General features: G+C 32.2%; 1 protein-coding gene across 3 annotated transcripts in view; it reads left to right on the top strand.

The window, feature by feature from the left end:
• The window catches only part of SMC4 (structural maintenance of chromosomes 4), a 34,090-nt gene that overhangs the window by 6,085 nt on the left and 12,216 nt on the right, over window positions 1–15,789 (top strand). For all 3 annotated transcript variants that reach the window (XM_036997845.2, XM_017675942.3, XM_017675943.3), the window contains 11 exons: window positions 5,608–5,772; window positions 6,010–6,137; window positions 6,609–6,749; window positions 7,454–7,604; window positions 8,946–9,110; window positions 9,976–10,209; window positions 11,572–11,757; window positions 12,976–13,137; window positions 14,226–14,451; window positions 14,531–14,610; window positions 15,479–15,631. In XM_036997845.2, coding sequence (XP_036853740.1) covers window positions 5,608–5,772; window positions 6,010–6,137; window positions 6,609–6,749; window positions 7,454–7,604; window positions 8,946–9,110; window positions 9,976–10,209; window positions 11,572–11,757; window positions 12,976–13,137; window positions 14,226–14,451; window positions 14,531–14,610; window positions 15,479–15,631 — 1,791 coding nt within the window. The remainder of the gene's footprint in view (window positions 1–5,607; window positions 5,773–6,009; window positions 6,138–6,608; window positions 6,750–7,453; window positions 7,605–8,945; window positions 9,111–9,975; window positions 10,210–11,571; window positions 11,758–12,975; window positions 13,138–14,225; window positions 14,452–14,530; window positions 14,611–15,478; window positions 15,632–15,789) is intronic.

The following is a 15,789-nucleotide window of genomic DNA, read 5'->3' as shown; positions in this document are numbered from 1 at the left end:
CAGTACATTTGTAATATTTCTTTACCCAAACTTATTTAAAAATGAATCTTGAGAAATCAGCTGCAGAAAAAAGATTTGAATTTATATAAATTTGAATTTAAAGCTTTGTGTGAATGTGTGTGTTGTTTTTCTTTTTCTTTTTTTTTTTTTTAAACTTTTATGGACTTTCATATTCTGGGATTTGGTTTGGTTAATTGTGGGTAAAAAGCTGTGTCCTTTTGTAATACCAGATTTGATAATACTGCTTTGCGGGAACCTCTGCTTGTGTATGTTTTTTTTATTTGCCATCACCTTGGAATAGTCAAAGTAGTAAATCTGTACAAAGACTCATCAAAATAAAGTAGACTCCCTTTTAATCCTTGTAAGGATGATTTTTTTCCTTGGTGCAACCTCTCTATACATACATAATTCAGTAGTAGCCTCAGTACCCAATTCAATAATAAAGGTAGCTAAATAAAGTAACAACTTCCCAAAGAAGTAAGTTTTTAAATTGTTAACTTTATATTAAATATGTGCTTCTGAAGTACCTAGGGTGCTTGTGTAATTTGTCTTCATAATAATCTTAACCTTTTTATGTCCTCTTAACAATTAAGACATTTTTAATATCATGGTAAACTTTCCAAGTTAACGATTTCAGTTCCATTTGATTAAGTTTGCATATAAGAACCTTAGGAACTCATGTGTTAGGAAGAAGAAACAGGGATTGGAGTAGGTAAAACAAATGAACCCTATTTAAAAGTTTGAGGGAAAGGGGTAGTGGTTTCTGTGGAATTGTATTTAGTTCCTTAAAAAATCTTAGAGTCCTGCAACAAAGATTTAAAGCATTTGAAGGTAAGTAAGAATGTGGTTTTTGTTACCTTTTCTCCCACTAAATAACATTAATTTAAATACTAGCTATGATTTGGGAGGCTGGGAACTTGGAGACAGAATAAAATATCACCATCCAAGACAAAAGTGACTACTTTGAATAAAATGTATAGACTGGCCAGTGGTAATGGTTAACAGCCTAAGTAATCTAAATTTAGTTAAGTAAAAATTTGTTTTTAAAATTAAATAACACCGCTTTTAGAAGTCGGTAAAAGTAAAATTTTTTACAGTGTTTATATTGGTTGGCTTAGTAGGCTCTTCAAGTAGTCGTTCTAGTACTTGAATCCATTTAAAATTTCATCAGTTGACCATTCAAATGAGTACCGAATGAGGCACTGTGCTAAAATGCTATAAATGATGCAAAGTTTAGAGACATTTATACATGCCTTCAGAAAATGTTAAAGTTCCATTAATGATTGCTGTTTGGGTTGAGTTCTTGTAAATTCCTTAAAAGCTTACAACAATTAACACAATTTTAGTGTTGAAGTTTTCAGCTTCATATGCTTTTTGTCTTTATACTATAAAACCTAAATTAAAATTTAAAACAAGAATCAAGATGTTTTTCTTATTGTTTGGTAATTTGGAGGTTACATTAGGTCTGAGTTGTGACCCACTCATCTCTTCTTCCTTTTTCTAGTGTACTTCTCCTAAGCGTGGCATGACTTACAAATTATTTGGGTTCTAATATGTTAGCCTGTAGAAATAAGTCTGCTATATATCAAAAGAATTTTTTAGCTTTGTGAATAACATGTCAGTTACTCAAATGTATTGTTCAACAGCCTCAACTATTAAAATAGGAAGCTACTCCCAAGCAACCAGAATAGATAGAAAACAATCCATCACTAAAGCATTATCTGCTTTGTGTTTTAGACAGATACTAACCTTGATGATTTGGTTTCTTGGCCTCTAGTAGTTCACAAAGACCAGATTAGAATAAAATTTATTAGAAAAAGATGAAAAACAATTTACAGTGTAGTGAAAATGGAGAGAATAAAAAGGTTTTTAAGACAAAATAAAAATTCAAAGCCCAGCATTTCTGGACCATTTGATTTTGATGCAAACACCATGTTTATCTTAATCCTTCTGGCCTTACTAGGAACAAAAGTTTAATTGTATATATACTTGAGTTCTCTGGGATTCTTACTTGCTAAAATTTGGTTTCCATTTGAGTAAGGATAGAGTGGTGTCATACCTATTCATTTCTTTTAGATTTTTAAGCTATATTCCCGTAAATTAGACATCAAAGAATGATATAACTGAATCACAGATTTGCCACCCACTTTGATAAGTTAAGATTTAAGCCCTTGGTATTACAAATATCCTCTTGAAGTACGTTTGCTATTTTTATGTTACTCTTAAAAACCATAGTTGATCTTTCCCACAGTTGTTTAAGGTCTCTAATATAGTATGACTATAACAGGAAATCTGTAGTAATTAACAGCAAAAAAAATTGTTTAAAACCTTGTGTAGTATACATAAATAAGCCATAGAAACTAGAGATAACAGTGTAGAGGCCTATAAAACTGATAAGATTCAGATGCTAGCATTATAGCAACTTGAAACATTTTTGTGTCATCATACTACCACTTTTTGTGATTTGGAGCCTTGATAGGGGAGGGTGACTTGAAATTCATATTGATGCTTTAAAATGATTTATGAAATATACTGACCTTACTGCCCTATATTAAAGCTATATTTATATTTTTTATCATTTCATATGGGATAGATAAGTTTTCTGAAAAATAAGTTGTCCTGTAGGCACAGTCAACCCACATAAAACATGAAATGGAATAAGAAGAGAGCAAATAGTAGCCCACAGTAAGGCAGGCAAAGGAAATCAAGGAGCAGAGCCACAAGAAAAGTCCCAGGTTGTCTCTTGGAACACTACAGCTGGCCCAGTAGTCGAGTGACAAGTAGAGGCTGTTGATCAGTATGCTAATCTGATTTTTTTAATGCCATATAGTATTTCTAGAATTGAATATTATATAGGACTTGTGGTGGAACTACAGGTGACCCCTGAACATGGGCTTGAACTGTGTGAGTCCACTTAATGTATTTTGTTGGTTTTGTTTTCAATAAATATATTGGAAAAAAATTTTTGGAGATTTGTGACCATTTGAAAAAACTTACTTTTCGCTAGCTATGTTATTGTAGGAATATAGTGTATAATACATACAACACACAAAATGTGGTGTTTATGTTATTGGTAAGGTTTCAAGTGAGCAGAAGGCTAATTAGCAGTTAAGTTTTAGGCGAGTCAAAGTTACATGTGGATTTTTGACTGGGGGTTTGTTGTAAACCCGTTGTTCAAGGGTCAACTATGTTTTGATTCATGAATGTCCTTGTCTTTGACTTTTAACATTATTTTCCAACTGGGCAACCTTGTTAGAAGAAATCATGGCTGTATATCCTTCATTTTAACAAGGAAGGGAGGAACAAATAACCAAAAAAAAGCAACCACTAAGTTTACCCAAAGCCTAGGTAGTCTCCCCTAGTAACAATAATCCACCTCTCCAGTATTCCAGTAAATAATTAGGCCAGAAAAAGTGTGATGTTTTTAGGAATATTTTATCAGTGTAAACTGTTACACTAAATTCTAACTTTCAGTTATCTGGAAATGTATACTTAAATAATACCATATGGCCATTTAACTCAGATTTTGTAGGTTCTCGGCATAGTTTTTCATTTGTCTTAAAATATGTGCTCAAATATTTGAATTAAGTAGTGTATTATGTGTCAGATATTTTTTATGTGGATTATAAACACAAACCCAAAAGAGATAAATAAACTACAACCTCAAGATCAGTGGTCTTAGTTAGGGCAATTTTTACATTCCCACACCCAGAATGTTAAGCATTGTCTGGAGACAATTTGGGGTGTTACAGCTGGTGGGAAAGGGATGCTGCTGGCATCTAGTGGGTAGAGGTTAAACACCCTATGAGGTCTGGCTTCCCACAACAAAGACTATCCAGCCCAAAATGTCAGTAGTGTCACTGTTGATAAATGCTGCATGGATGAAAACTCAGTAAAACTCTTGGCTTCTTCAATGGCTGGAGTTTGTCCTCTTGTAATCCAAACCTTGGACGTACTTCCAGGCATAAGTTCTGTCTAAAACTTAAATTGTTGCTGCAAACATTTGGGAAACTGAAAGCAGGATAACATATAAGTACATATTGTAGTTTGAACACTAGTTAAAACACTAATTCACACATACTAAAAGTTACAGAGAACCTAAAATTTACAGGCTTTGTGTAACATTTTACTTTGATAATCATGCTGTCAACGTGTGGAAAAGTGATGGTGATGTATAAAAACATTGCAGATTAAGCCTCTCAAAGTGATTAGACTTTAAAATTATCTGTTTTATCTTTAAAATATGTTTATGTTTTATACTTAGGGTTGCTCTTGGTAAATATGATGCTTTGTTATTAGCAAGGTTTGCTCCAGATTTTTAAGATTCAGTCATAAATATTTTGACTATGTAAAATGATAAAGACTTAAGTATTCTTTTATGTAATTTTTTTCTTGATATTTTTCGTCTCTGCTATTTTGATGAAATATAAAAGGTGTTGGGGTTTTTTTCTACGTGCCTGTCCATTTTCTTTTGTTGTATAGAGTACAAGCAGGCTACTTTTGTGAAGTAAACTGCATTTTGCCTGAGCATGTTCAGACACAATTTTCTCCACCATCAAACCAAATGGCTGCCTGGCAGTCAGCATTGTTTCTGATTATGGCTTTTTTTCTTTTCTCTTTGTAATTAAACTCCATAAATGTAAATATTTAATGTTAGTCTAAGATTTTAATCACTTAAAGTTTTATATTAATGATTGCAAACAAAAGTTTTCCACTCTCACGTGCACCAGGACTTTTCGTTTTCAATCAGTTGGATTTCTTCTATTATTACCAAGAGAAATAAGTAATTTCCTTTTCCTTTAATGGTTTTGTTATTAGAAAGTTAGGACATTAAGTTTGAAACATCCTCATTAAGCCCAGCGTTTATTGAGGAATTCCTAATACCAGGTTTATGAGGAAAGTTTAATACCACCTTAGGACAAGATTCCTGCTACAGTTTAACTATGAAGGGTCTTGTGGAAAATCCTTTGTTCTAGAACAGGAACTTTAATTATATTATTGTTAACGTTTGATAATGTTGCCACAGTAATTGTAGATTATATACACATTGCTTGAATTTTGTTTAATAGAAAAGTTAACATTGTATTTATATTGAATGAACATTCTTGGTGGGGAATAATCTTTGACTATGTGTATATGTGGATGTGTATTGATAATTTCATAGTGTTTATGTAAGGGATTATAAATACACATTTCTTACCTCCTTATGTAAAATTAAAACTCAAATTTTGAGAATATCAGTAGAAAGAACATTTTTATTTGTATCTTACTAAATCTGATTAAGTTACTGATTTACAAATTTAGTTGCTCGTTACTATTGAGTTTGTTAATGGACTGTTCCTAATTCTCACTTAAGATTGAGTTAGCTCTGAGGCATCTTACTACACTGATGGACAGTGATTTCATTGGGGTATGGGGAGGAATTGATAATATGGATGAATGTAGTAACCACAATGTTTTTCATGTGACACCTTCGTAAGAGTATATCAATGATACCTTAATAAAAAAAATAAGAAAATAAAAGAGGATAGTCAACACAAAAATAAATAAATAAGATTGAGTTAGCTAACCATACACAATGAATGTGAAATATGACTTCTTTTAAAGGGTGAAGTTGAACAAATTGCTTTGATGAAACCAAAAGGCCAGACTGAACATGATGAGGGTATGCTTGAATATTTAGAAGATATAATTGGTTGTGGACGGCTAAATGAACCTATTAAAGTCTTGTGTCGAAGAGTTGAAATATTAAATGAACACAGAGGAGAGAAGGTGAATGTTGAATCTTCTATGGACTTTTGTTGTAAATCAGAATGTTTTATTAACAATTTGAGTCATATAGTCAAGTTATGATAGATCATAATTATTGAAGAAACATTTATTTTACATTAAATTTTACATTTTTCTTATTGACAAGATAAACATGTTTTTATCCGATGTTGGCATATTTTTAACTCAGATTGTACATATGAAGTATTTGAACATTTTATACACCTTAAATTTTTGTAGTTAAACAGAGTTAAGATGGTGGAAAAAGAAAAGGATGCCTTAGAGGGAGAGAAAAACATAGCCATTGAATTTCTTACTGTGGAAAATGAAATATTTAAAAAAAAGAATCATGTTTGTCAATATTACATGTAAGTATCTTAATTTTATCAGTTTTTTTAGTTTCTGATGTTATGTGAAAGCCCTCTTTTCCTTAGAGAAATGTGAAGACTGAAGTGAGAAAAGTTCTAAAAATCATTTATGTGATGAATTCATTAAATTAGGATTGTTTAACATAGTATTAAAGCTGACTTTAAGTATCCTACTTTAACTGGGAGGTGCCTTCACCTCCCAATATAAGTAGTAGTATATACTTAATAGTTTCATAGTACATTCTTTTAATTCATGTAATAGATTTAATTTTGTTTATATGTGACCTATTTGTTCCTAATTCTAGCTTGACTCTGGGTTGGTTCCTTCTCCAACCCACCTCCACCTCAAAAAGCCCTAGCTAATTGTAAATTGACTGTAGTTAAAATAAGCTGTTTCTAAAGTAATCTTACTAAAATAGTTATACAGTTTTAGAAATGACATATCTCTGACTTTTTTTTCTCCTCCCTAAGTTATGATCTGCAGAAACGAATTGCTGAAATGGAAACTCGAAAGGAAAAGATTCATCAAGATACCAAAGAAATTAATGAGAAGAGCAATATACTGTCAAATGAAATGGAAGCTAAGAATAAAGCTGTAAAAGATGCAGAGAAGTAATTATCTTTTGGAAAGCACTAAAAGTATTTAGGTTTAGTTAACTTTATTATATGTGTGTGTTTAAACATACTTCCATTACAGTAATACATTTGCCATCATAAAAATTGTGTCCCTTTGCAAACAAAAAGCTTAATTGCCCTGCACTAGTTCTTTATAATAGATTGAATGCCCAACACTGATGTCTTAAGAAAATGGAGGATGCTACCCCCCAGTGGCAGAACACAATAACACAAAATCACAGCAAAAAAAAGCATTTAGCCTGATGGGTTAGTTGTCTTAAGAATGTCTACAGATCTAATTGAGGTAAAGTTGGGGTTCTTCTACATAGATTTTTTTAAGTTTTATCATTAACTTTCTCCGAGCCAGTGTTCAATGACACCAATCTTTCTTACCTTTGTGATTGTCTTCATTAAAATGAGTTTTATTTATTTTAATGGTAAAGTTTTTCTATACCTAGATATCATAGTCACTGGAAAATGTAGTGTTTCCCATCCAGCTTAGAAAGCCAAAATAACTCATAATTACACATTTCCAGATATGATGGGAGAGGAGGATCAGCTTAAAACAGGTCACTTTAGGATCCTACTTTTAAGAGCTTGGATACATTTATGAAACCAGTGTCCCAGGTGGGATATGTAACATGGCTTTAAAATATCTGAATATCTCAATAGTGACTGATGGTTTTTTCTTGCTTTGCTAGGAAACTGAATAAAATTACAAAATTTATTGAGGAAAACAACGAAAAATTTACACAGCTAGATTTGGAAGATGTTCAAGTTAGGGAAAAATTAAAACATGCTGTAAGTAAAGCCAAAAAACTGGAGAAACAACTTCAAAAAGATAAAGAAAAGGTAGGTTTTAGGGCAAAAAAATTCTTAAAATTTCATGTCTGAATATCAGATCTAGTTTTCATGGATATGCTTGCCCCTTATAACCTAAGATAGTTGGGATTCTGAATGTTAAATGTTTTAGGATGTACTCTGAACCTGACTTTTTCCCCAAAATGAAATATTGCATCCATTGACTGAGCTTTAGAACTTATATTTCTATGATACATGTTATTGGGGAAACGTTTAAGACATCAGTGCTTCTATTTTGTTGATAAATGATTTTCCTAGGATAATAGTTTAAGAAAACATTTTTGGGTATGTATTGTAGACCTTTAAAAATGTTCCTGCCTCCTATAAGGATAAATTTAAGAGTGTCAGAGCAGTAATTCCCCTTAAAAAGGAGAAAAGGGGAAGCTCATAATTTACAACAAGGGGTTGATAAGGTATTCTGAGGTTTTAAAAAAAGATGAAGCTTAGACAAGAATAGCTAACTTACTAGGAGCCAGCCTCAAATAATCAATTAGTTTGGGGTCTGTAACAACATTCATAGTTCTATCAGATATTAGAAGATATGACACCTAAACCCTCTTTCCCCAAAAAAGTGTTATACCATGTAAATATATATGAAATATAGGCTCTTCCTTTTTATCTTATTTAAGTGTTCTCCATATGTATTGTTTGTAAAATACTTTCTTCTCAGTACAGTAACAAATCTTACATGACACCATTTTGGGAAATACTGAGCTTTGATACTAAACAATCAGAAAAAAAACAAAATAGAGGATTTGAGAATAACCCTCATAGTATACAGACTAAGCCAAATTTAACTATTTCAGAGGTATTAAACTTTCGGGATCAAATATAGATAAGTGATTATTACCAGAAGATATTAATGGAGTAAAATGTTAGTCTACATGTTGATGCTAGAAGGGTAAAGCTGTGGAAGATTAGGATTTGAGAAAGGCCAGGGGTATGAAGGTAATTTATAGTAAGTTGTAATATACTATGAGGGATATTTAGGAAATACCATGTAGTCAGAGCATATTAATAGGTGAAGAAAGATAATAAAGCCTAAAAATGAAACAGAAGGAAGAAAGACTTGATGCCCAGCCAGGAGTATTTTCTTTCATAACGAATTAGGAATTCATAGAATTATTTATCATTAGACTGAGGTAATATATAAATTTCAGTGAATTGTAAAGTACTCCTTGTTAAAGCCAGCTAGTTCAAACCTTATTACAAAGAAAACCATAAAGACCTATAATACTCTGAGAAATACTTTTAAATAAGTCAAATATTGATGTATTGGATAACCTTAAAAAGTACATGGTCCTGTAACTTTAATTTGGTTTATTTTCTTAGGTTGAAGAATTTAAAGGTATACCGGCCAAGAGTGAGAATATCATAACTGAGACAACAACTAGAAACAGTGCCCTTGAAAAGGAGAAAGAGAAAGAAGAGCAGAAATTAAAGGAAGTTATGGATAGCCTTAAACAGGAAACGCAAGGTCTTCAGAAAGAAAAAGAAGTAAGAATCTTTCTCAGTTGTTATTTATTTCAGTGGCTTTTTTTTTTTTTAACTTGACAGTTATTTTTGTAGTAATAGTAAAAACTGAAATATTAGAGAAAGAAGTTTGGACTTTTAGTATCAAACATTTTTAAAAATAGCATAGTATCTTTCTCCCTATTTTTGTTTTCTGCTTTTCCATTGTAAAAGAAAAGTTAACTGAATGACAATTTATAATGGTAACAAAAAATAATGACATGTCAAATAGTTTGTTATATATGCCATTCCTTTCATCATCAAATTTTCGTTTTCATTATTTTCTTGATGACTTAATTCGTTGCTACCTGTAAAAACCTGGGACTACACTGATCACTAGTTGAGATCTTTGCTTCTGTACTTCTTGAATAATAGTTTAAAACTATGGTTAAAACTGTGTCAGTTCTTGGTTCAAGTCCTGTATCAGTCATTTATTATCTCTACTCTTGTGTAAGTTGTTATGTCTCCAAGTCACCTTTCTCAAAATGAGGAAGAAAATATTACCAATCTTGTCAATCTCTGTGGAAATAAAATTCATAAATACTTATATAAAATGCCTAGAAAGTAAGAAATTAGTAAGTGTTAGCCACTGGTTATTTTAGCACTTCATGAATAAAACAAGCAAATGTGAGGTTGTCATTGATAAGTCTTAACCTACCCAACAGAGTTACAAGCACAAAGTTTAGCTGTCTTTGCTTATATTCACTACAGCTTTTTTGATATAATAGTCCATTGATTTCATGTTTTCTTTAATTAAAATCACATATTAAAAACAATGTATTGTTCTCATTTCAATTTAGGTTTGAAAACATGTATTTCAGATTTAATAGAGTCTGTCACATTTTAACAGAGTCGAGAGAAAGAACTTATGGATTTCAGCAAATTGGTAAATGAAGCACGTTCAAAGATGGATGTAGCCCAATCAGAACTTGATATCTATCTCAGTCGTCATAATACTGCAGTGTCTCAATTAAGTAAGGCAAAGGAAGCTCTAATTGCAGCTTCTGAGACACTTAGAGAAAGGAAAACTGCTATCAGAGATATAGAGGCAAAACTCCCTCAAACTGAACACAAGTTAAAGGAGGTAAATATTTGCTTCTGCATTTTATCTGAACATTGTTTATCAACCGCAGCCTTATATCGGTTTTTTTATTTTTAGTCTCAACATCTGGGGTGACTGGTATATGCTTTGTGTGCATGTGTGTGCATTTAATCTTCCCCATACAAATGAATGGGGTTAGTATTTCAGTATTGCATCTGACATGAATTAATATCAGAAAACTAACCACATACTTCCCCAGAAGTATCAAACAGCAAATAACACTGCCACAACCACCATAATTTACCATGGAAATATTTTTAACAAAAGTTTGTGTTTACCTAAATCTAAGAGTAGATAACTTCTATGAGGATAAATGAAAAACACAAATATACATATGAATATGCAAACCCAACTTCCTTAGTGTATTTTTTCTGGGTTTGAATTTATATAGTTTCTTTGGTACTGCAAATCATTTCAAACTAATCAAGATGTCTAGCTTAATTGACTCATCAGTTCCCCTTCCCATCATTAAGGGAATTAGATACCCAAGGGATTTCATAAAGTCTTTCACTTTAGTAAATGCGCAGTCTGGTCATCAGGGATTTCATGACCATGTAGAATTTAATGTGAACTTAAGCCAATGACAACTTCTATCTTCCTGGTAAATCAGTGTATTTGGATACTGGGTATCTGTAATTTGAGCTTTTACGTATGACTGGTTGTAAAGGTAATAACTGTAAGCTAGGAGATGAGGAAGAATGTCAGCCAGAAAAGTGTGGCTGCCCTAACTTAAATATTGAGAAACAGAGGTTGGATTTCTGTGTGTATGTGTGGTTCTTCTCTTGTTAGCAGTATAGCGCTGCCCAGTCACCCATATCTAGGGTCCTCCACCAAGGTCTATTTCGTGTTTTTTGGTTTTGGTTTTTATAAACAACATATTTAATTCTCACAGTTCTGGAGGCTGGAAGCCCAAGACCAGGATGCCCACATAGTTGGATGAGGGCTCTCTTCCTGTTTTATAGCTGGTGCCTTCTCTCTGTCCTCACATGGTGGAAGGCCCATGGTCTGTTTGATTAGTGCAGAAGAATTAGGACACACTTATTTATACATAACTATGTGGTGCTGCAGTGGAATTTCCACAGCCCCATCTTTACTTGTTCTGTCAATGTACTGCTCATAGAACCATACTATACTTATATTCCTTACAATTGACCCCAAAAATTTGTGTCCTCTGTAAAACTTTAATATTTGTCAAAATCAAACTGGCAGTTGCAATATGGCACCTTACTGGTTCAATTTTTTATTGTTGATCTTTTCTGTCTCATTTGAGGCATTGCAACTAATTCTGTGCTGTGGCCGGGCTAACTGCTTCTGGGATTCATTTTCTTTATTTTTTACTTTTAGAAGGAAAAAGAACTTCAAAAACTTACACAAGAAGAAATTAATTTCAAAAGTTTGGTTCGTGATCTTTTCCAAAAAGTTGAAGAAGCAAAGAGTTCCTTAGCAATGAGTCGAAGTAGGGGGAAAGTCCTTGATGCAATAATTCAAGAAAAAAAATCTGGCAGGATTCCAGGAATATTTGGAAGATTGGTAAAGTGGATGTATTTGGAAATGATTACATTTTTCTCAGACCTTGTAACAAGTTTTCTTATGACTTAACTGTATATAGAGTGTCACTGTATATAAAATATTGATTGTTTTAAACAACATTCCTTTTTAAACATTTTGTTCTTAAGCTCAGACATGATAAAATTTTTTGTGGTATGTATCTCATATTGAAAAGCTTTTTTCTTTTGCTTTGTCTTAAATAATTATAATCATTTTAATACCAAGAATAAAACTAACTCTAGTAGCAATAAGCAAACTTACCAAAACTACTTTGTTCTTTTTCTAAAAAGAATTTGTTAAGTTATATTTTTGGTTTATACCATTTCACTGAAGGTTGAGGCTAGAGTTAAGGTAAATCAAGAAGAGAATATGTAAAAACCCAGTAACAATAGTGGAGACCCAACCATTCCTGAGCCTGAAGGTAGAAGTAAGTTGTGGCCAAGAGGAAATGGGGAAAATAAATATTTCAATCCAATTCATCTCCTACCCTGCCATCACTAGCAGGTGCTTCACATTGGCTAAAGCTAGACAGTCAAAGGTGCCTGTTGGTGTAGTCCCTGAGTTAGCCTTCTGGAAGCAGGGTAGAAGGAAGAAGAGAGAATGATTCAGAAGGGCAAATGAAAATTAATGAACATGATTGCTTCCATGTCTACATGTCAAGTAACTCCTACCTTATGTTCTTGAAGATAAACAACTTGATGCGTTTCATTTGCTCTTGAGTAAAAGGAAGCTAGTCAATGAACGCTGCTTGATAGCTGACTTTTTAATAAGCAGGCAAATGTGTTTCATCAGGACTTACATAATCTGTTGGCTTTCAATAATTCAAAGTCTTATATTTTGCTTATAGTAATTTTAGGTTTCAAATCTTCATATTATGTTAACCATTTTCATGCAATGAGAACAGTTTTCATTTTATGCTCATTAAAAATTCAAACTGTATCCATGCATTTTTTTTTAAGGTAGGTTAAAGAAAAACTCTAGTAACCATTGCCTCTGCAAAGCAGGGGGAGGATTGAGTTAAAGGAACTTCTGTGTGTGTGTGTACTGTTAATTGTGCTTTTTGAAACCATGTGTAAAGTAAAATTTTTTTTTTCAATTAAAAATGACTTGAAAAAATCTGTAGGAATAGTAATGAAATGATATGGTACATAATTCCTTGCTGTTTATACAATGATTTTCCCCCCTCCTTTTAATCATTAGGGGGACTTAGGAGCAATTGATGAAAAATATGATGTTGCTATTTCATCCTGTTGCCATGCATTAGACTACATTGTTGTTGATTCTATTGATACAGCTCAAGAATGTGTAAACTTCCTTAAAAGACAAAATATTGGAGTTGCAACCTTCATAGGTTTGGATAAGGTGAGTTTTTGAAATAATACATGCAATTTAATTTTCAAGTTCCAAGTGTGTGTTAATTTTTGCATCCTAGGTTTTTCTTCATAGCTATTCAGTGAACACCTGATAGGTTTTAAGAATTGTTTTAGGCTCTGGGGTTACATACTTGTGAAAAAAATCTTGAAATGCTTCCCTTAAAGGACTATACATTCCAATGTTAGAGTGACTGGTAAATTGCATTTCTAACTTTAATCAGTAACTTTTTTTTAAATAAAACCTTTATTGAGATACAGTTCACATCTATGAAATTCACCATTTTAAAATGTACAGTTCAGTGGGTTTTTAGTACATTCACAAGGTTGTTCAACCACAACCACTGTCCAATTCCAGAATATTTCCATCACCCCAAAAAAGAAACCTCATACCCATTTATCTACATGTCTATCCTTACACTTGTACCATACTGCCTTTACTGCTGTAGCTTGATAGTAAACTTTGAAACCAGGAGTCTTAATTTTGTTCTTATATCAAGGTTATTTTGGCTATTCTGCATCCTTGTAATTTCCATATGAATTGTTAGATAAGCTGGTCAATTTCTGCACAAAAAAGAAAAAGGTACAGATAACCGGGATTTTGATACAGGTTGCATTGAACCTTATAGATCAGTTTGGGTGGTAGTATTGCAATCTTAACAATATTAAATGTTACGATCCATAAACCTGGGATGTTTTCTGTTTATTTAGGTCTGATTATATGATAATTTAGGTTTCCTGTTTTTAAAAATCTTATAAATGGAATTTTCTTAATCTCATTTTCAGATTCATTTCTGGTGTGTAGAAATACAATTAATTTTTGTATATTGATCTTCTGTCCTGCAACTTTGCTTTATTCATTAATTTTAATAGTTGTGTGTGTAAATTTCTTATTCCGTGTAAGATCATGTCATCAGTGAATATAGTTTTCCAATAACTTATTTTTTAAAATAAGTGAATTAATACTGAATTTTGCAGATAATCAGAACCTTGTATACTTGTCCTTACATTTTATATGTGTAGATTATTTATGTGATACCTAAAAGAAATTATATATTAATACATACTTTTTACTTTTAGATGGCCGTATGGGCAAAGAAAATGACCAAAATTCAAACTCCTGAAAATACTCCTCGCTTATTTGATGTAGTAAAAGTAAAAGACGAGAAAATTTGCCAAGCTTTTTACTTTGCTTTACGGGACACTTTGGTAGCTGACAACTTGGATCAAGCCACAAGGGTAGCATATCAAAAAGATAGAAGGTGGCGAGTGGTAACATTACAGGGGCAAATCATAGAACAGTCAGGTAAATAGTGGTTTTTTCCTGCCATTGAGTTTATTTAATCTTGGGGGAGACATCTAAATCTTACTCTTCTGTTCTCCAGGTACAATGACTGGTGGTGGAAGCAAAGTAATGAAAGGAAGGATGGGTTCATCAGTTGTTCTTGAAATCTCTGAAGAAGAGGTCAGCATATATAAAATAATAACATACATAAAAATTATATACAAAATAATAAAATAGCTTTGTTGACATATATATACCTATATAAAATTCAGCCATTTTAAGTATACTGTGCTCAAATTTTAAGTATATTGAACTTTCTATAAATGACAAATATATAAACTTTGAGATGTTTTTGTGTAAAACTAAAGTTCTAGGAATAAATCATGTGAATTAGAATGTATATGCTCAACATATATATCTTTTCCTATTTGGATCATACAGATATTTCATAATTCAACCATTCTCTTAACTGTTTGACATTTAATTTGGTTTTTCTCATAATTCTGCATTACATAATTGTTTTTTTCTACTTCAAAATAATTCTTACAGTGTAAGTATAATAGAAACTTCTGATGTATATTTCAAAATTTTATTTCAAAACATTTTATTCGCAAGTATATGAGAATGTCCAAATATCCAGGGAAAACTTTTGTGTTCCATTATTACCCTCAGAATGCTGTATATACTTTTTTCTTAAAAACATACACTTGAATATTCTGGATACCTAATTTTTTCCGAAGTGGTGTGTCTTGATTTTTTCCATATTTTGAAATAGTTTATATCCTTTCACTTAAATATTGCATAGTGTACCTTTGTTGAAGTAATAGGTAACTATACAACACTTAAAATTGTCTTCCCATCTGATTGTCTGATGCAGAAATTAGTTGACCATCTCCTAAGCTTTAGGATTAGAAATTGGAACTGGGGTGTTTTGTTTCCATATAGTCTTTAAGATCAGAAGTTTGGATTATTCTTCATAAATTGACTTTACTGTTAATCTGAAATGGCTCTTGGAGAAAACCTATTTCACTAGTACTCTTCTTTGTAGGTAAATAAAATGGAATCGCAGTTGGAGAGAGACTCTCAAAAAGCAGTGCAAATCCAGGAACAGAAAGTACAACTGGAAGAAGCAGTAGTTAAGTTAAGGCATAGTGAACGAGAAATGAGGAGTACACTAGAAAAGTTTACTGCAAGCATCCAGGTACCCTTATCAGTATTAACTAAAAGCACTGGAATTCAACAGCAATTTGACAGAAGCATTTTGCTATTTGCTTACTTTTTTAAGATAGAGACCCTTCCTCCTCCCTTCTAAGTAGAAGGCCTGTCTTGGGATGATTTTGTTTCCCTAAGTACTAATGA

The sequence above is a fragment of the Manis javanica genome, chromosome 3 (assembly GCF_040802235.1).
Source record: "Manis javanica isolate MJ-LG chromosome 3, MJ_LKY, whole genome shotgun sequence".
NCBI lineage: Eukaryota > Metazoa > Chordata > Mammalia > Pholidota > Manidae > Manis > Manis javanica.
Note: the sequence above shows the minus strand (reverse complement) of the source record. Positions and strands in the feature narration are given on the sequence as shown.